Below are 20631 nucleotides of genomic sequence, written 5' to 3' on the forward strand. Positions count from 1 at the left end.
TAGACAAATGGGGGTGTAATCCAAAATATAAATATAGTCCTTAAGTTTCCACGGAGGTCAAGATCATGTAGCCTCTTTTGTTGGCAATGATGGAAAAACAGCCGACACGTGTTTTGTTACAAAGTAACTTCTTCAAGGCTTTAATTGTTTTAGTTGAATATATAATGGATACTCCAAAATCTCCACACATTTTATTTCTTGTTCCTTTCGTGTATATGGAAATAATCAATGAGACGTATTTTCATTTATATATTAGGTGTGCTTGTCAAAGGTATGGTGATCTAGTTAACTTGTCAGCTTCAGGGGGAAAGGCTGTGATATGCCTCTTCCGGACCGGCGTGTTCGCCGTGTTCCGTGCTCAAAGTCACGGCTTTGAGCCATTGAACATTGGTAAAGATTCAGTCAAAACATTCCAAAAAGGGAACTATATTTTCCATGAAACACAGGGAACATTCCATCCAATCCACGTTCAGGGTCGTCCTTTATAACACCCTGCTAACGCATCTTCTCCCTCTTTCTTCGCTGCTCCAGCAGCCTCCAGATAAGTGTTTCCGTTTACTTTTATGCATGTTTAAAGTTTGCAGATTAAACTTAACATGTGTGTTTTGCCTGATCTTTGAGGTGAAAGCGCCATTGTGCATGCAGAATTATCATGCCTTCCTTCCCAGGGAGGCCGCAGGAAAGTTTATCGCTCCTTTGCGGCAGCTGGCATTTTTCCTCAGGGATCAAAGGGCACGCCGCGATCAGCGACCGCTTGAGGGCAGCGCACCGTTTAACTTGTAGTCTACCCCCCCCTCTCCCCCCCACCCGGCAACCAGCGTGTCCATTTCACAGCTATCTAGTGATCTGTGAAGTGCATCCGGTCCTCTCTGCTGTAGTTACTCTTCACAATCTATTTCTGAGCCCCCGCCTGGAATTTGAACACCCCACTGGGGTAAGACTTGTACAGGGTATTCAGGGACACCATCCAGGCGGCTTACAGGGGGTGTGTCTGTCCCGTCACAGCCTCAGGCTATTAACTGAAGTTGTTTGTACTCGTTATTCCTAGAACCACAATTATAAGGAATATCCTTCTTGTTTTTTCTACAGCCTTGAGGGCTATAACCAAATGCAGAGCCCAGCTGATTATCTGGGGGAAGACTCTGGGGAATATATGGAGGAGGAGTTAACTTACCTCCCAATCGACGAGGAATTCTGCCAAATTATGTATGTCTCCATTTTTAAGGCAGTTTCTCACGCCATGGCACCCTTGAAGAAGAGAAAATTACAAGTCCAAAATCAGTGCCTACAACCTCTTGAGCAGAGGGAAAAACCTTCTGGGCCCTCGGCACCCGTACCTCCAGGGCAGCCTCAGGCAAAACTTGAGTCCAAGCGCGGGGTCGATTTAGATGCTTTTTCTCAATTTAAGAAGGCGTTGGAGTCTCAAACACTCCCTTCCTGAAAACTCAGCTCCCTGTACTTCGGGGTCCCTCTCTTTTCCTTCGCCCCCTCAAGACCCATTGGATGGGGATGACTACCCACATGCCACAGATGCTGAGGGCGATGGAGAACCAGACAGACAATGGCGACCGTCTAATGCCAGGGAAGTCCAAAACAGACCAGACCTCCACAGTCCTAATCTGATATGCTGGACCCAGATAACCTACTACAGCAGTGTTCCGCGGAATGGGTCCCAGCTCCAAAGGTTGCTGCCTCTATAGCAGACTGCCAGCAGAAGCCTTTGAATAAGGAGGTGCGCAGTTGCCTTCGGGTCGATTGCCCGCGTCCTGCTTTAGCCCGTGTCCTTCTTTAGACAGTAAGGCCGCTCTTACACTGGATATAGATGCACGGATGGCCAACTTCCTGGCCAAATTTGTAAGAGATTCTAAGAAAGGGCAGGACAAACTGTTAGATGTGGCAGGGCCATTGTCAAAGATCTTAGACGTGGCCAAGGACGCAAAAGCATTGGATACCCTTTTCTCTCCTGAGACCTTATCAGGGTGGGCGCAACGTGCGATGATCTTTTTAAGAAATGCGAACTGCACAAGATCCACAAAGAGACAAGGATCCTTCAACTCCCTCGATAAGGCTCAGACATTCATTAAGAGGATTTTTACCCCTTTGTTTTCGCCAACGCCGGTCGAGGCAGGGAATGTTCGACCAGCAGAGTCATCCACCAAGCCCCCAGAGGAGCAGGCAGCTGACTAGGCCAAATACAGGACTCTTCCTGCTTCGGGAACCTCTCCGCTACCTGCAGCTACCCCCGCAATCGGGGTTCGAGAGGAAATTAGAAGAACAAAGCCTCCTCCAACTCCTCTCAAGTTAAGTGTTCAAATCCTCTCAGGGATCAAACTAGGGGGTTGACTTTCACTGTTTTTCCACAGCTGGAACCTCCTTGCATTGGATGCCTGGGTACTGCAGACCGTGAAGGGTTTCCAGATATTATTGTATTGGTCCCCTGTGCAACCCCAGAGACCACAGCCCCTAGTATTCTCAAAGGCACAGTACAGTCTAGTGAATGGGGAGGTCTCACAACTCCTGGAAAAGGTGTGATTATTCCATCCCAACTGCATCCCAGAGGTTTTCTCAGCAATCTCTTTTTGGTGGAGAAAAGGGTTGGCAGTCAGCACCCGGTAATACATTTGAAGGAGTTCAACGAGTGGCTGGTGTTTCGCCACTTCAAGATGGAAGAGATACACATTCTAAGAGATCTGTTACAAGCCAATGATTGGGTGGTCCGTTTAGACCTCCGAGATGCCTACCTTACAATTGACATCTTCCCTCCACACAGGAGTATCCTCCAGTTCCAATGGAGGACCCAAATATTCGAATTCACTTCACTTTCGTTCTGTCATCCGCTCCTTGGCGCTTCACCAAGGTCCCGAGTCCACTGGTGAAGCATCTAAGGGCCAAAGGAATAATACTACTTGTTTACTTAGACAACATACCACTGTTTAATCAGTGCCACAACAGGTTACTGAACAACCTTCAAGAGACCATCAATCTTCTAGAGTCTCTCGGTTTGGTGATCAATGACCAGAAATCTTCTCTGATACCATCTCAGAACCTACAAGTACTGGGATTCATGGTGGATTTGAGCAAAGCCACACTGATCCTTCCCTCCCGGAAGTTGACCAGGATCAAACACGAACTCAAGAGAACCCTGGGCAAACCCAACACTTCCTTACGACAGATTGCCAGCATAGTGAGTCTTCTTTCATCCGCTATACAGCCGATTTTTCCGGGTCCTCTGCATTATCGGTCCCTTCAGCATCTAATATTCTCCCACCTGCAAAGGGGGCTCACATACTCTCAGTCGGTACCCCTCTCAGAAGATACCAGAGAGGAGTTAGGGTGGTGGATTTCTCACATGGAAGCCTGGAACAGGCGTGCCATTTTACGATCCCAAATTGACTTAATCATCGAATCAGATGCCAGCGGTTCCAGTTGGGGAGCAAGGTGTGAAGAATTATCCACAGAAGGAAAATAGTCTTCCACAGAGCAAAACCTCCACGTAAATTGCCTGGTGGGGTCCGTTGTAGTGAAATGCTGGACCAGGGAGAATACTCAGTCTTGTGTTCTATTCAAGATGGACAATGTAGTGGCAGTACGCAATGTCAATCATGAAGGAGGTACAAAATTGAACGCATTGACAGATCTAGCCAGGGATTTCTGCACGTACTGTCTGGACAATCAGATTTTAGTTATGCCGGAACACCTGCCGGAGACAGCCAACCAGATAGCAGACTAGCACTCACACCACTAAAGGGATGTCAGTCTTTGGAAACTCCACACACAAGTGTTCCGGGAGATCCAGTCCAGATGGGGCCCAGTTACGATGGCTCTCTTTGCCTCTCATCTGGATCACCAAATGGAGAGATCTTGCAGCTGGAGACCGGATCCCAACGCAGTGGCGACGGATGCCTTTCTGCAGGATTGGAGCAAAGAAACTGGATATGCGTTCCCACCCTCTGCCATGATCATGAGGGTGTCTACCCAAATTCTGAGACAGCAGGCGAATCAGGTGCTGATCACGCCAGCCAGTACGGAGGTCTCAAGTTTGGTTTCCGGTTCTGATGGAACTTTCTGGCGATTTTCCAATCCCTCTACCCCTGTTTCCGGATCTCTTTCGAGATCCCAGGGGAACCGCCATCATATGGTTAAAGAGGGCTCACTCCGTCTCGTGTCATGGAGAATTACCAGGAACAGCAGGTCCCGGGCATTTCATAAGAAGCTGCCACGTTACTCTCTAAATCCTGGGCAGATTGCACAACCAAACGGTGCCGCTCTGTCTGGTCAAGATGGCTGGATTGGTGTCGTCAATGGCAATTGGATCCAGTGGGAAAAGAAGATGTGCATATCTTGAATTTTCTAGCCTCTCTGGTGGAGGGTCTGGCGTATAGGCCTATCAATACCTTTCGATCTGCCTTACTGGCAGGCCACACACCAATAGAAGAACGACCTGTGGGAGAACATCCTTTAATAGGTCAACTTATGAGGGGCATAGATTGTCTCTTCCTCCAGGCCTCAGATAGTCCACGCTTTGGGATGTCAACAAGGTTTTATGACTTTCCAAGTCCTGGCCAGCTAACAATTATTTGTCACGTAAACAGATGTCAGCAAAACTAGCCACGCTTTTGTGTTTGATCTCAAGCAGGCGAGTGTAAGACATACGAGCACTGGACATAACAAAGAGTATTCACTCCACCATGGGGTAACATTAAACATTTCCAGACATACAAAATGTAATTCAAAATGTGTTTCATATCCCATTTTTCTGGATGTACCTAAACTATGTGTGGTCAAGGCTATAAAAGCTTACGAAGCCAAGGCAGAGGATCTTCGTCGTACAAGGGAATGTCAACTTCTGATTGCTTTGAACAAACCTCAAAGCGGTTTCTTACCTTGCCAGGTGGGTGCGATGGACCATGCAAGAGGCTGGTATTGATACCTCAGTGTTTGAAGCGCATTCTATAAGAGGAGCTATGCATTAAAGGCTTGAGTTTTGGGTGCCTGCTTGGAAGATATTCTCAATGCGGCAGACTGGTCCTCGGACTCTACTTTTAAGAGGTTTTACTTCAAACCAGTGCAAAACCTGGTATCTTTAGTGGTGGAAAATCTGTTAGCCAGCCTAATCCTTGCCTGCGGGTCGACATAGAATGAAAAATGTCGTATCTATTGTAACAGAAAATTTCAATTCTATTAAGGACACGGAGGTGAGGATTAGCCACCCTGGCTTTCTATTGAGTTCCTACTCTCCTATTTGAAGTTTATGAATTTAGCCTTCTAAATATATGGGGCAATTTGTAAGATGAAATCATTGTTATCTAACTGAGTTGCATGTTTATACAGTCACATTACACTTCTAATTTATCATGTTTTTCCGGCAGGAAAATGTTTGTAAATGTGATTGACAGTTCACTGATACTATGATATATATATTTTCTCAGGCGCAGAGTCTGGTAAACAAGAATAAATCCCTAAACCTCCGGCTGTGGTCGCAGGAAGAAAGAGGGAGAAGGCACGTTGTCAGGGGTTGTAAAGGATCACGATGAACGTGGATTGGATGGACTATTCCCTGTGGTTTATAGGAAATGTAGTTCCCTTTTAGGAATGTTTTGACTTAATCTTTACCAATGTTAAACGGCTGCTGGTTAATAAGAGTGAAGAGAAAACAGCCTAATCCTCACCTCCCTGTCCTTAATAGAATTCAAACTTTCCATTACTATAACTAGGAAATGTTTCGTTATGTTTGAGGAAATTATTATGCAATTAAATCAAGCAACGTATATCACTTTGGTTAGTCAGACATTTCTGACTTCCTTTCGCATTCTATTGGAGCCATCTCCTTCACAGCAAAGGTTTTCAATCTGTGAACATTAGCTTTATTTACACAGAGTGATATATTCAGCAATCCTTTCGAATAGCTTAAGTAAAAGCCCCCACTTGATGTATGCTGCTCAAACACCCTGATACCAACATGCTACTTATTTTATCAACAAGTTCAGCTGTCATCTGGTGAACTACCAGTTCATGTATTACTTCCAGCCAGCTTTCAAGAAGATAACATGCATGCCTCGTTACTTCAGTCAGTGAGAGTCCCTGATTGTTGGTTAATTTGTGAACTCTTCCTCTAGGATGGTTAAGGTGATGAAACCACCAAAGAGCTTCACAATGTCACAGGGTAAAGAAAATTTCAAAGGCTGCCTATAATTCTAGAGACAGTCACAGTGATTCTGTTAATGAGAATGCCGGCTCTTGGGCAGCTTCTCAGCTGGGATTCAGTTTCAAGCATAATACAGTGCTGGTGGCAGTATGGAATAAAACAAATAATGCTAATTTGTTATTGTTGTGTGTTAGAAATCTCCATTAAGACTTTTTCCATGGTTTCTGAAGAACAATGCTCAATAGAAGCATGAATGGGAGTAAGGGAGTTGAAGGGTAAAGGAACAAATAGGATTATTTTATTTAATCTGTATAGTGTTAATTCCAACACACTGATTTCTACCTCCACAATATAGCACTATGGAGAGGTTATTACCAAGATTAAATATATATAGTAGTAATCTGGGATGTCAATATTATTCAACCTTAAAGATAAAGCCATTAGTTAGGATGCCTTTCCTCGGCTCTAAAATATAATAAAGCAGTAATGTTAATGCTGTCTATATATCAAGTTTTAGAGGGAGCCCTCAAACTGAAAGCTTGATAACACTATAAGATTGTACATCAGACTGCCCTACACCGGCTCTAGCATCTCTGATGTATCCAGAATGCTGTAGAAAACCTGACCAGAAATTCTTGTTTTCCAAGATTCTGTGTTTGACAAATGAATTTTCACCTCCAAGTCATCTAGAAGAAGTGCTTAATTTGAGCCTGTGTTGCAGGTGAGGCCGTCACATTTTTTGGGAACCAGCACTTATTTTTCCTCATCAGGCTTTCCAACACAGCAAGAGTGAGAAAAACACACAAGGGGGGGGGGGAGGAGGACAGGAAAACCATAACAATTGGGAAAAGCAGGAACTTGCAAGAGTGAGATAAAGGACCAGGAAGTGTCTAGTAAGGATTAAAGAGGCATGAGGTAGAATCAACACTGCGCAGACTTGGCAGATTCAATAACCCCAACAATCTATAGTGTCAGCCGCAAGCTTGTGACTAAACTTTGGGCACCGGCACTTGTTTTTATTTTACAAATTAACCACCGTCTAGAAGAAAAAGTCTAGCGATGCCTTAGTAGGACACTATATTTTTGCTGTCTTTAGAACTCTGCTCTTACCCCCTGCTAACCAGTAGTAAAGTGCCTGTGTGCACCCTTTAAACATGGTTGGATTGCCATATTTAAATTACCTTTAAGTCCCAATTACATGGTACAATGTGTACCCAGGGAATGGAAGTTAAATGCTACAAGTGGACTGCAGCACCTATTGTGTCACCCACTCGAGTGGCAGTGCAAACATGGTTTTAGGAAGAAAAAGTCACTTATAGAAACTTACGTTTTCCCTGTTTTAAGCCCCAGGAGGTGTGAACGTTTTCTGAATAGCTACACAATAAGTCACTGTGATTGACAGGGCACCCTCAATATGCAGGAATGATTAATTTAAGCTCAGAAGAATAAGGGCAGTGCCAATCCTCTTGACACCACACTGTCAAATCCTCCTTGACATGTCTGTTGAGCTACATATAGCACTTGGGACGCAACTGTAAGAGAGAACAGGATGCTAAGACAATTCTCGAGTATTTACTGTCTGGTTGCTGAAGGACCCTACTTTTGTCCTACCAGAATTGTCTCTGGGCTTGCTGTGGGTACAGTACCTTTTCCAAACTGGAGTTTAGTGTTACATGTGGGAAAACACTAAGATTTCTATAGTACACTCCCCCCCACACTCCCAGCCCTCCGAGCTCAAGTTTAGTGTGGCCAAACATTGTCACTATCTTGGATTTGCCCAGATACATTGCATTTTGGCCCCGTTTGCAGTAAGGCCACTGATTAGGGAGGGGCCAGGAGTCACCCCTGCCCACTAGCTAGTGTGGGGCATAAAAGTGGAACCTCCAGACACCTACTTCAGAAAAGGATTGTCCATGACCTCAGAAGAGCAGTGAAGGACTGGGCCTGCGCCCTTGCACCCCGGAAAAAGAAGTTGACTCCAAGGGTCAGCTGGCTGACCTCCTGTGTGTCTACAGGTAAATAAGCTACAAGAGACCTCTTTCTGGAAGTACCCAGCTGACCAGAGGTGAATTGACCTGGACTGGACCCTTCTTTTGGCCTGTGCCCGACACCCTTTGAGTCTCTACGTGCCTTTCTTGAGGTCCTAGGGGCCTTAGATGTGTACTCCTGTGGTTGACTGGGACTTAAGAGACTTCGGGCCAATTTAAGTTTTGGTGGACTGAGTATTCCCTGTCAGCCTGGCAGAGGACTGAACGTCTCCACGCCAAGGGCACACCACAAACCAAATTTAGAAAAGACTGCCACGCTGGAGGTCATTTCAAAAGCAGTGGCAGGAATCGCCTTCATTGCGGTTCCTGTCAATGCTTTTTAAAGTTTGAAATAGACTCATCCGTCAAACCTATATTAATTTTTTCCAAAAAGAAAATCTCAAAATGAAAATAAAATTTAAAAAAATATTTCAATCGCCATGGGAGTTCTCTGCCATGGTGAGGGGAGCATTGAGCATTTTTCACTGCCCCATACCGCCTATCGCCAGGGTTTTCTGGGAGGTGACAGGCAGTGAAAACTGATCTGTATGTCTGGCCACCAAAATTAAGTGGGCGGCCAAGGGTCAGTATCAACGGCCTTACTCAGACAGTTGGAAGGATGTAGCCATGGCAAAGACAGTAGTCTCTGCCGTGGTTACACCAATGGTTCACAGCTTCTAAATGATGATGATGATGTATTTATAGAGCGCAATAAATACACTAAGGTGTCTAGGTGCTACCCTTAGAACATTTGGATCCGGCTCGTGTGAATTAGATAGTATGACTTAAAGAGCCACGTTTTTAAGCCGTTTCTAAATTTTAGCAGGTTAGTTTCTTTTTTTGCGTGAGGTTGGCAGAGAGTTTCACAATTTAGCTGTTGTAGTGGTGAAACTCCTGCCACCCCACTTGGCCCTCTTGGGAAAGCAAGATTTCCAAGCTCAGCTGACATGAAGGATCTTGCTGGTATATATGGTTTAATGTGGTTTGCCAGCTGCATTGGCCCCTAATTGTTCAGAGATTGGAAAGCAATGCAAAGTGATTTAAACTGGATCCATTTTACTACCAGCAACCATTGAAGATGGGATAGGGCTTTGGAAGCAGAGTCAAATTTGGAGATTCCTAGGAGTACTATTGCAGCAGCATTTTGAGGAATCTGCAGCTTTTGGATACTGCGTTTTGATGCGCTGGTAAAAAAAAAAGCATTGCAGTAATCCAACCTCGATAATATCAGTACGGATACCACAGTTTTTCTTAGATCCAAAGGAATTGAGCGAAGTATCTTCCTCAGAAATTTGAGGATAAAGAAGTAAGCGTAGCTGGTGGTGTTAATTTGCGCTTCAAAGGAAAGCTTGGTATTAACGATGTCCTCGAGATGTTTGGCTTTAGGCACTGGTCTGGGTAAAAAATCAAGTTGGACAGGCCACCAACTGTCTGTCCAGATGGAAAGGTTGTTGCCAAATGCAAGAACCTCAGTTTTTGAGGAGTTTAACTTCAGACAATTGTCAGTCATCCAGTTACCTATATGGCTCATACAGTCATGAAATTTTGTGGCTGTAGAGCTGGATGAGCTGCTCACCGAGACAATTATTCTAAGTATCGTCTGCATACGATACAAGGGCAAAGCCGTAGCTTTTTATAAGTTTGGCCAGAGGGGTAACATAGAGATTAAAAAGCTTTGGGATCAGGGAAGATCCCTGGGGGACACCACAAGGTAATGAAAACGAGGGTGACACAATTACCCAACGCAACCAACTGAGAACGCTCAAAAAGGAACCCAGCAGAGAGAGCGCCTTATCCCTGATCCCAATGGAAGCTAGACGGTTCAACAGCAGCTCATGATTGACCGTCTCAAAAGCTGCTGATAAATCCAAAAGGACATACAAAACTTCTGACTGACAGCGGTGTCCTGCGAAACTAGAAGTTTGGACAGATTTTTTACTGTAGTGAATAGGGCTTTAGGGAATCTATTGGCCACTCTAATTTTCTCAGTAAAGTAAGAAAACTTTTCCCTGAGGATAAGGTTCTTATACACTTGAAGGGACGATTTATATTCAGTTTTAGTGAGTGCATTATCGTCATGTCTCCATTTTCTCTGCTGTTTACGGCAGAGTTGTTTCTGGACTCCAGAAGTTTAATTAAACCAGGGTTCTGAGGGTGCGTGCCTGAAGCGCCGACTTTTTTTTGAGGGGCTAATTCTATCATTACTGAGTCACGCCACGAGTGGTAGTTTGCTACTGCTGAATCAACGTCGGTGGACGTGTTAGGAGGAGTTTCAAAAAGCAAAGAATTTAGCTGGTTTACCTCTACTTTATTCAAGGGCCGACTGATAAAGGATTCCCCACAGTGTTTGAAGCGTGACTTTCGTGGCAGTGAGATTTCAAGGACGACTGCGTTGAGGTCAGACCAAGTCAAAGGAAGAGATCTGGTCCATCTTAGATGAGGGTTATCAGAAAAGATCCCATCTAAGCATTGTCCAGCGACATGTGTTGAACCTTTAACCAGTTGACATAATCCTACACTGGCCATCAGATCAAGAAGCACTTCTGTGTCCAGATCGGTGGAGTCATAATCTGGTGTTTAGAAGAAGAAGAAAAAAATAAAAATAAATAAATAAATTTAAAAAATCTTTTTTTTTTAAAAACAACAAAAAAACGGTGGATTCATGATCTGGCCGGGAGACAATTATCTTAGTTGTAAGGACACTCCGTCGCGAAGACGTATCCTTACTGCCAAGATATAGATCTGGCCCCAATTCAGAAGGTAAAATCTTTGACAAAGACAAACCTGTGGGTGTATCCAACCCCAACCCCTTCCTCATTGTGGTCGGCCTCAAACCTAGGTACCGGTCTACTGTCATCCCGGACTATCATTAGCGAATTGTGCTTTTTTGTGCAATTTTAACTTAAAACTCTAAAACTTCATACTGCCGATTACCATTATAGGATTTTTATCATTTTGGTATTAACATTTTTTAATTACATTTTACTTTATTTTTCTAATTCGGTTTGGGATTTGTATTGTTTTGCTTTTTGAATTTATAACTCTTGATACTGCATAAATTCTTTACGCATTGCTCTAAGTTCAGCCGGTCTACTCTACACAACAGCGACCAGGGGATTGAGCTCAGCTTAATTTAATGACTTATTGCTAACCCAGACAAGGGCTGTGCTATTTACTTGAGGTGGATAGTTACCTACCCCAGATGATAATTACATTTCTTACACACACCAGCTCATTTGTTCAGCTGATCTTGAGATCCCACTTCCATGTTAAGCATGTGCTGTTATCAATGAAAGCCCCTAGAATGTCGGTTTTTCTCCCCTATATGCATTCTTACCTCCTAAACTTTTTTTTAGGAAACCACTAAGATCTATTTACTCAACAGATGAGCTGCAATTTTCACTTCTGCTTCTTTTCTCTTCACACCTAAAGGTGTGTAAGAGTGTGAAAGTAAAAATATAATAAAGAATTATTTTTAAAGCAACTCATAGATTTAGAACAAAAAAACACTTACTACCTGTCACATTTCAATAAATATTCTTGGACCTGGGCCGCCAGTACCTTTAATGAAAATGTTAAGTCACACAAAAAAGCTGCAAGAAAAAAGTGAGAAAATTAAATACCTACCTCCATCTACGTCACAGTACACCCCTATCCTGTCAGGAGCTGGCATCTCCAAACCTCTGGACTTGTTGTTGTGTTTTGCAGCAAAGCTGGCCTGTAACCAGTTGTTGACATGAATGCACCAACTTGTGTTAGTCCTTCCCAGCTGATCAAATTTTCCCAGGCTTTTGTATGCCACTCCGGCGCTGTATGACTTGCAGTCCTTTTGTGCTCTCACTTCCCAGTAGTGCTGCCCACTTTCTATTACTGTGTCCCCTTAAATACACAAGAAACAAAACAAATTCAGTGTTCCAACCCCTTAAGCCCAAATAAGAATCATCACTCATGACAATCACATTTAGCAATAGGATGTACTGCAGGTTACTTTCGAAATAAAGAAAAGCTATTAAATTACTTAAATCTGATCCACATCAGTGGCATGAACAATTGGGGCCCTATTCACAAAGATACATTTACACATACATCTACACAAATCTACTCTTACACATTGTATGTAGCAAATTTAGCTTCTCACCATTTCAGAGTGTAGATTTACTACAAAGTGTAGACTTTCATCTCCCCACTACCGAACACAGGAGTAGAGCCAAATTTATAAGCGTAAAGTTACTATTAGTAAGTTTTCACACATAGACAGAGGAGTACGCCACCGGGGACTGAGTTCACCCTATTGTAAAATATAGGGAAATTTATAAAGGTTTATTCAACTTAAAAAAAACAATAGTAAAAATATTTTTATGTTAACTAGTGAAGTAAGTTACTTGGATATCATTTTTTTTAAATGTAAAACAAAATAAAGAAATGTTACAGCTCTAAACATGTTTTAAATTACATTTTTATTTTAAATATTTTAAATAAAATTCAAATCCTTTTCTGAAGATTTATTAACAAAAGCACCTTTGGTAAAAAGGTTAATTATGTATTAAAATTATTAAAAGTTCCTTTCTAACTGCTTCTAAGCTTGTTCTACCTCATTCAGGCTGTATTATTTCAAACACAATTAATGCACTAAAATATATAGACAAAAAGGTTTCCTAACCCATTCATAAATCGAGGTGGTCTTCATTATGCTATAATCTTAAAATTGTTACTGATATTGATCATGTTACGATGTCTTCCTGGGCTACTAGAGGTCTTACGTTGGTTAAAGATCTTTATGATTACAATCATGATCCTCTTCCCTTGTCCTCTTTGGCTAGAGAATATAACCTTAAAATATTGATTTCTATTCCTTTTTAAAATTAAAGGTTGCCCTTTCTAAAATATCCCTTTGTACAGACTCGGTTACTATTTCACTTCTTTTTATGTGGTCTCGTTCAGGTTATACTGCCTTGAGAATATATAAGCTTTTATCCGCTCCAATTCCTTCGCAGTCCACAATTATACAATATAAATGGTCACATCATTTTGAAAAATATATTTTCAAACATATTTCACAAGAGACCTAGCAGTTGATTGGGAAGTTTTCCCTACGGAATAAGATTGCTCCTTTCCCTATTCAATCTAAAAATTTTACATTGAATCTCCTGCATTGGACCCCTGCTCGCTTACACAAGTTGAAGCTTAAGGATAACGATCTTTGTTGGAATTGCAATTTGGTTTCAGGCACTCAGCAACATATGTTTTTGGAATGCTCGTTGCTACAATCCTTTTGGGATTTAGTTCAGAAACATTTATCACTAATCTTTGATATTTCATTGGAGCTCTCATTACCTATGATCTTATTGGGACCATGGGCTGCATCAACTCCTTTACCCCTTGAGGATACGGATATACAATTATTAGATCCCCTTATATCAATTGCTGTCAAAGGTATAGTAACAGAGTGGAAACCTTTCATCCCTTGTCTTATCATACTTGGTGGGCATCGGTATGATATCTTCATGGGGCTCATATTTGTGTTGAAGAGAAGCATTATACTCCTTTCATTTCTAATAATGTTTGGAGGTCACTGGATAAATATATGAATTTGTCTTCTCAGCGGTTGGTAGCCCAATATCCATTTGTTTCTACTTTCTAATTTTTTTTCCTCACTGTAGCAGCTGTCCCCATCTATCTCTCGTCCTCTCTTTCTTTTCCTTTCTTTACTCTTTCTTCCTTCTTTACTATTCTCTATTCTTTCTTTTTCTCTTCTTTCTTTTATTATGTTACATTACTTATCTAAGCAATACAACTAATTTTTGGTATAAACCTAGTAGGAGCTGTTCATTTTTCAGTTTCCGCTTACCCAGGCTTTATGATATCCAATTTATAACATATATAATATATTTATTCTGTTTTTCTTGTGACTTCGTTATTTTTTTATATGAACTCTATTTTCGAGTCTGTATTTATTCAATTCTCACTTATTTGTAGATCACAATGCTATGTTGTATTGCATTTTTATTATAATTGTATTAACTCTTGTTTTTAAAATAATAAAGATATTGGAACAAAAAAAATATTAAAAGTTATGTATAGAATTAATTTACATTAATGTATTCTAAAAGAAAAATAAACATATGTTATGGGTGCATTCTTACTCCTGAACCCCTTCATAGCCCACCTTACTACTCCTCTTCCCAGTTAGTTCAAAATATTCCCCAATTACCAGCTACTCTCCCTGCCCTTCCCACATTTACTACTAAAATGTAGGCGTACGTGTGTGTAGTCAGGGTAGAGATACCCACACAGAAAAAATAAGAAAGGTGGAGACCCCAGCATTGACGTTTGTGAATAACATTTTGTAGTATATGAGTAGTTCTATTGCAGTACTGCTAAACGTACTGCAAAATGCAATTTGTGAATGGTGTTTAGATCAAGTACATAATGAAAATAATTTTCAGGCAAACCTGGGTCAATGTTGATTACCTGCTTTGAGGTAATGCCACGCAATAGCTTTGGACCCACCTCCTTCCCCTAAAAAGCTAGTCTCGATGGCATTACTAAATAGTTATAGGAGGGAGACAGTCTATTCACTTGCCAAAATTATTCTGCTGCCAATGTACACATGATAGAATGCAGGTCCATACTGGAGTCAAGTAAACAATCTCGAAGTGTTGCGAGAAATCTAGGTGTAACTATCCACCGCCACAAAAGATGCATAGTCTCAAAAGTATTTCTGCAGTGAACTAGATGAGGTCTTATACCTTCGACGGTGGGAAATTGAATACAACCAGACTAACATTTAAGACCAAAATTAACCAACCATTGGGTTTACTATAAATGGGAGTTTTGGGTGTCTTAATCACAACCATCAAAGTCAACAAACCTTCTAGCAATCTCAATCTACTAAAAGTGCATTTCATTTTAAAATCCCTCACGCCATTAAGCCAACAGTGTTACTTTTGTGTATGTGTTTTCTTTGGTCTAGAAATATACACTGAAGAGTTTATCACCTACTTTAAAGATAATTCAATACCTCCAAATGGATCAATTAATGTATGCAGATAGAGGACCATTTCAGTTTAGTGAAAATTAGTTAAACGTGCATAAACATCTAACTTGCACCTCACATCAGCTGAGTTCATGCTTAAACATCAGTCCTCATGTGCAATAAACTTTAAGTTCAACTTCAATGCAGGCTTTGGTGAACATGGAGAGAACCAAATGAGAGCCCCAGCCAAATGCGGATTCCCTCACATTCTGATTTAAGATGGCTAAATAAATATTCCGTAGCTTGTAGGCAACATGACCAAAGTGGGAGGTCACATCATATCCTGATAGTACACAACAGGCAGTTTGATGGGTGTTCATAAATTCAGAGGTGATACACCACCTACCCTGCAAGAAGGTGAAGACGGATCACCACTATGGCAACAACTGAAGAATCTTCTCCGTTACATTTTGTACCAATATTGAGGGCTGAAAGCTTTTTGAGCAGAACAGGAGAATGGTTGCAATGTTTCCTCTATCCTCCTGGAATCTAGTCACTGACTAAGCGGAGCAATTTCAGGCCCAGTGGCTCTACATATTTAAACAGGATCACAAGGTGTATCTGCTAAAACAAAAGGAGACAGTGTCTCCAAGATACCCACGTAAGGCCCAAAGTTAGGTTTGGTGCAACCAAAATACGATCATCAAATTCATTCACAAGAGTGTGTGGGGGGCATGGGGGGTGTAAAATGTAATAAATGCACTGTTTATGGATATGCAGGACCCGGTAACACTCATATCCCAGTCATAACAGTATATTCTGATGAAACTTTACTACTTGTTTACGTGTAACCTGATAGCAATGTCCAGGATATTCACTTTACACTATGCCGATATGTCTCAGGCTTTTTTGTTTCATTGCAAATTGAAATAAAGTGCATTAAAAAACTTAAAGTGTGGGGGGATGAAGGGTGAAACTGAGCGTTTCACTCAAACAGTTCAGCAGAATTACTTCTACTATGTACCCTTTTTCATGTAACACTACAATGTATTTTTATGACAACAACTAAATTGAGGCCTGAAAACGTCACCAGCATCCTGGTCTTTAGTACACATTTAAGAATTTACACAGTTTACCAGCTCAAGTGTACTAGTCAGGACATGACTTCTGCAAAGTAGACCCATGAAAGGAACACACTCCATTAGCTCCCATTCCAGGAGATGTACCATGTCTATGCACAGTGAAGGTCACAACAAAACAATGCTGTTTTTCCTATTAGGATATTTTTGCTCTGAAGTTGTGGAAATGTAAAATCTGAATCTCTCGTTTTTTTATTAAGCTATGCTTCATCCATTCTCACCCCTGCCCTACTTTCAGTCTGGTTCTCTTCTTGACACCGCATCTGTATAAACGTTAGGTAAAGAATTGCAGGTTGGGACATTGTAGGCTGTGTAAACATGCAGAGTCAGCTTGCTCGAAGGTTTTTCAGGCAATAGTTAATCCTTAAGTAAAGTCTACTCAGAATAGCACATTTTGTTGTTCAGTCTTAAAACGTAGAAATTGCACAAGACACCGAGGCTGTCAGATTCTTGCCTTAGCTCATTTGTGTGTCCTTTCCAAAGTTCTATTTACCTCTGGGCGTTCCTTGTTTGTGATCTTCCCTATAAAAACCCAAGTAGCCATTGTTCAAGTGTGCTCCTTCCTTGAGTAACTCCATGTTGCTCGTTGGATGGAGACCCATTCTGAATGCTTAATAAAATACCTATGGTTTGTACTTCGTTCCACTGTTGATTCCTCCTTACTTGATAAGGACCCATGGCAAGAGTGGTAACCCTGCACCAAGCAGATTCAAATGAATATGTTCCACAAAGTCACATTTACCTTTAGAAACTGCTCCGGGATAGTTAAAGTACAGGCTCATTTCTTGTTTTCTTTGAGTTTAGGGCTAAGGTTATTGGCTGAAGACCAGTAGCCTTTTTTAATCTTTTGATCTTTTCTCAGAAAGCCAGGTTAGCAGGAGAAAGACTGCTCTGAGTCCACTGCGAAAAGTGAGTTTGGTATGTGAAAGATGAACACGTTACTAATCTACAGTTTTGTAGAATTAGTATCTTTCATAGATTCATGTGTTTCTAATTATTCTACATCAAGCTGGGGAAGCCAGGTACATTTAACATGGTGGTAGAAAAGAAATACATTTAAGCCAGCAATCCGTGTTGCTCATGCACGTCATTGTTTAGATCAGTCTTGCTGCCAGCGCGGTGGAGAAGCCCATAGTCTCCACAGGGCTATTTTCTGAGTATCATGGCAAACATTTGTAATGGTGTAATATTATTCAGAGGGAATGTGGATGGACTACAAGTGAATGTATGAAATTTAACCCTGGGAAACTGTAGCTTAGGCACAGATAGGTAAATATTTTCTTCACTAGCATTCACATACTTTTGATTCAGACTATTAGCAGTGCACAACAATTAATTTAACAAATGATGCCTAATTTAATGAATGTGGTACTATAGAACCACTTGTCAAACTGTAGACTCCTGTGTGCACTGTCTATTTTTTAGAGTAGTACTTTGTAAAGATACATCGGTCACTTCAGTGCTGCTTTGTAAAATACCAGAAGAGCTGTTACTGAGATGAGTGATCCTCTAGATACCATAATGAGATCCCCCTACCACACCCCATAGAAAGGCCTGTCTTCTTTAATGTGGAAAAGCATGAATTGCAATTTAACATGCAATTTGTTGCTTTGAGATTCCGTGTTCTTTCTTGCCATAGTTGAAGTTCATGAGTAATTGCTTAGGATTAGGAAAAAATACGGGTAGAATTGGAGACATAATTTGATATTCAATTATTGCAGAGAACTCTCCACCACAGTAGATGGATTCGAGAAGAAAGTAGCAAAAAGCAAGGGTTCATTGAGTGAAAATCTTTTGACTCATTGATTATTTTTTTGGGTGTTTCCTCTTTGGCCTGCCTCCTTGAAGAATGTGGTGTATGGCCTCTTAGATGCAAACATCTGAGTTTCTCCCAATCGTTCTGCTCAAGTGATGACTGACAACAAGACAGCTGGCCATCAATTTGGTATGGTCTATGATGGTCAAACATTGTACTGCTGCATTCTGGACTCCTTAAAGCTTTAGCCCAGGAGAAGCTGGTACGCTCAAGTATAAACTTTACCCTAATCCAATTTAGACATCACAACAGAAGTGACAACAGTTGTTCGTAGGTCTCCAGGAATAAAGAGGGATATAAAGACTCCTGATCTCAGTTACTAGGACCCATGATGTGCGGTTCCACAACCCTGAGTCGTGGTGCAGTAATGGCTGCTCTCTTTCATTAAGCACATTGAGGAGTATTCTGAACCAATTTGGTCCATCAATGAGCAGTGTTTATAGGAATGTGCACTAGAATGGTCCAGCTCTGGTTAAGGCCATTCACATCAACGTGCCCCTTTATCTTAGTTTTAAAGGTGGTTTGGAGGATCAGGTTAATGGGTCAAAAGACATAAGGTAAGATTCCGGACCATCTCATCCAAAAACCTCCTTCTTAGTCAATGGTGGTAAGCAGCTGCAGGAGAAGAACATTTCTTGTCAAACTGTAGCAAAAAGATCAAGAGGTGCTGACAACATTTTGAAAATACTTTTCCCCATGACCAAGTACACTGTTTCTGCTGAATGCCAACTAAACTGCTAGGTAATCTGGGGATTGTTATACAGAACTTGATTGAGATGAATCACCCAGTGCCATATCTTAAGGTGCTTGATTGAGGCCTTGCACAATCTTGTCTATTTATGTAAAACATGGATGTTATGTAGATGCTTTAGAGTAGATGCTTTACCGGAGTCAAAAAGGTCTCAGAGCCAGGTGAATTCCCATTTCCATGGGGATGAAGACTGATATTTGCTACCGGCTAAGAGAAGGAGGTAAATATGAGCTGTGGCCCCAGTGGAGAGGGGCAGCTAAGGTAAGGGAAGGATGTGGCCTGGGAGGGGGCAGCATTACAAGCTTGCCATTGTCTTGGAAGGTGTTTGATTGGGGGCTGGGGTCAGGCTGCACTTGCAGCACCTTCCCACTGTGATTTTACATCAGGGCCGGTGTTCCCGTGCTCAGAAAGCCCGGGTGCAGGGACAGGGAACAACTTATAATTGAGTGGAGTGGTATTCCATCCAGAGATGCCGCTCTTCTCAAGTTGTTTAGGGCTGAAATGTAGCAGAATGTTTAACAGGTGGAGTTTGAACCTCTTCATCTCAATGACTGCATGACAAACTCAAACAGCGGCAGGCTACTGATTTTGTTTTTAAAAAAATCTCACCAGTCCTACTATGCTAAAGGCACAAAGTATTCTAAGCCTCAAAATGTAATCATTGAACGTCTTTGAATCTATTAACGATTCAACACTGGAGAAACAGAGAAAAACAACTGCCCGGTCTCTTACAATCACCACCCCCTATGAAAATCAAATCCAACAAAGAAACAATCCACTTGCTGCTTTTCACCAGTGTTCTACAAGGTTACGCTGCCCCTTAAATTCCTGGCTAGAATAATAGTAAAACTGGGCCCTAACATACTACATGAACAATAGTTGAATATCTGCAGACACATATTATACAAAGAAAGCGTACTGATTGTTTTCACCTTCACCTATGTATATTTACTAATATGTTCCTAATAGCTTACTTATTTTGCATCTTACCGGCTGCAAATAACGTTTAGTAAATAAAATGTTAAAGACAAGTGGGTTGTATTATGGTACATTTCTCCAACACAAATTAATTAAAGGTTTCTATAGCTAAACTGGAACACATAGACAAATAACTTCTGTTCTTGTTCCCATATCTACATAATTTTGATGACCCGAAATGAAGATATTAAGTTATACGTTTGGCTAAACAACGTTTAGGAGGTTTCCATGAATAGCATTTTAAATAAAACATTCTGCTCTTCTTTAAACAGACTAATAAAGAGAAGATGTAATTTATAGTGCCCAGATAAAACACTGACTGGAAGGTGACATGATCTAAAACAAATGAAGGGACTGTGGTACTCTCTCTTATAGTCCTCTATGCAACTGGTTATACATGTAAGACAAAAGCTATTGTTTGGAATGAAAGAAGCCTTGTCCTCGTCTCGAACCTAGAGGACTCAACCTCCCCTCACAAGAAGATTAGGCGCTCATGGCCTGCAGAGAGCTCTCCTCTTGGCCAGGGAAGAAAAAGAGGGACGCCTTCTCTTATCGCTGTGTGTTACAGATCCATGCTATACAGGACCACGCTTCTGGAATATGTAGCAGAGCTCTTCCCACTTCTAAAAATGTGACACACCCCAAGCAGATACTATACCTGCTTGAAAGTGTCAATCACATGCTTTCTCGGTTGCCTCGGTGTTGAATGATCTCTGGAGCCTCTTTTTCGAGAACAGTGGACAACCATCAGTTTTGCTTTGCCCCAGCTTCAGATGAAGAAGTGCAGACATTATTTTCT

General features: G+C 41.6%; 1 protein-coding gene across 3 annotated transcripts in view; it reads right to left on the bottom strand.

Moving 5' to 3' along the window:
* FSD1L (fibronectin type III and SPRY domain containing 1 like) overlaps positions 1-20631 on the bottom strand; it is a 405036-nt gene that overhangs the window by 48309 nt on the left and 336096 nt on the right. For all 3 annotated transcript variants that reach the window (XM_085641301.1, XM_085641300.1, XM_085641302.1), the window contains one exon: positions 11800-12051. In XM_085641301.1, coding sequence (XP_085497427.1) covers positions 11800-12051 — 252 coding nt within the window. The remainder of the gene's footprint in view (positions 1-11799; positions 12052-20631) is intronic.

Source organism: Triturus cristatus, chromosome 2_2, assembly GCF_964204655.1.
Source record: "Triturus cristatus chromosome 2_2, aTriCri1.1, whole genome shotgun sequence".
NCBI classification, from domain to species: Eukaryota; Metazoa; Chordata; class Amphibia; order Caudata; family Salamandridae; genus Triturus; species Triturus cristatus.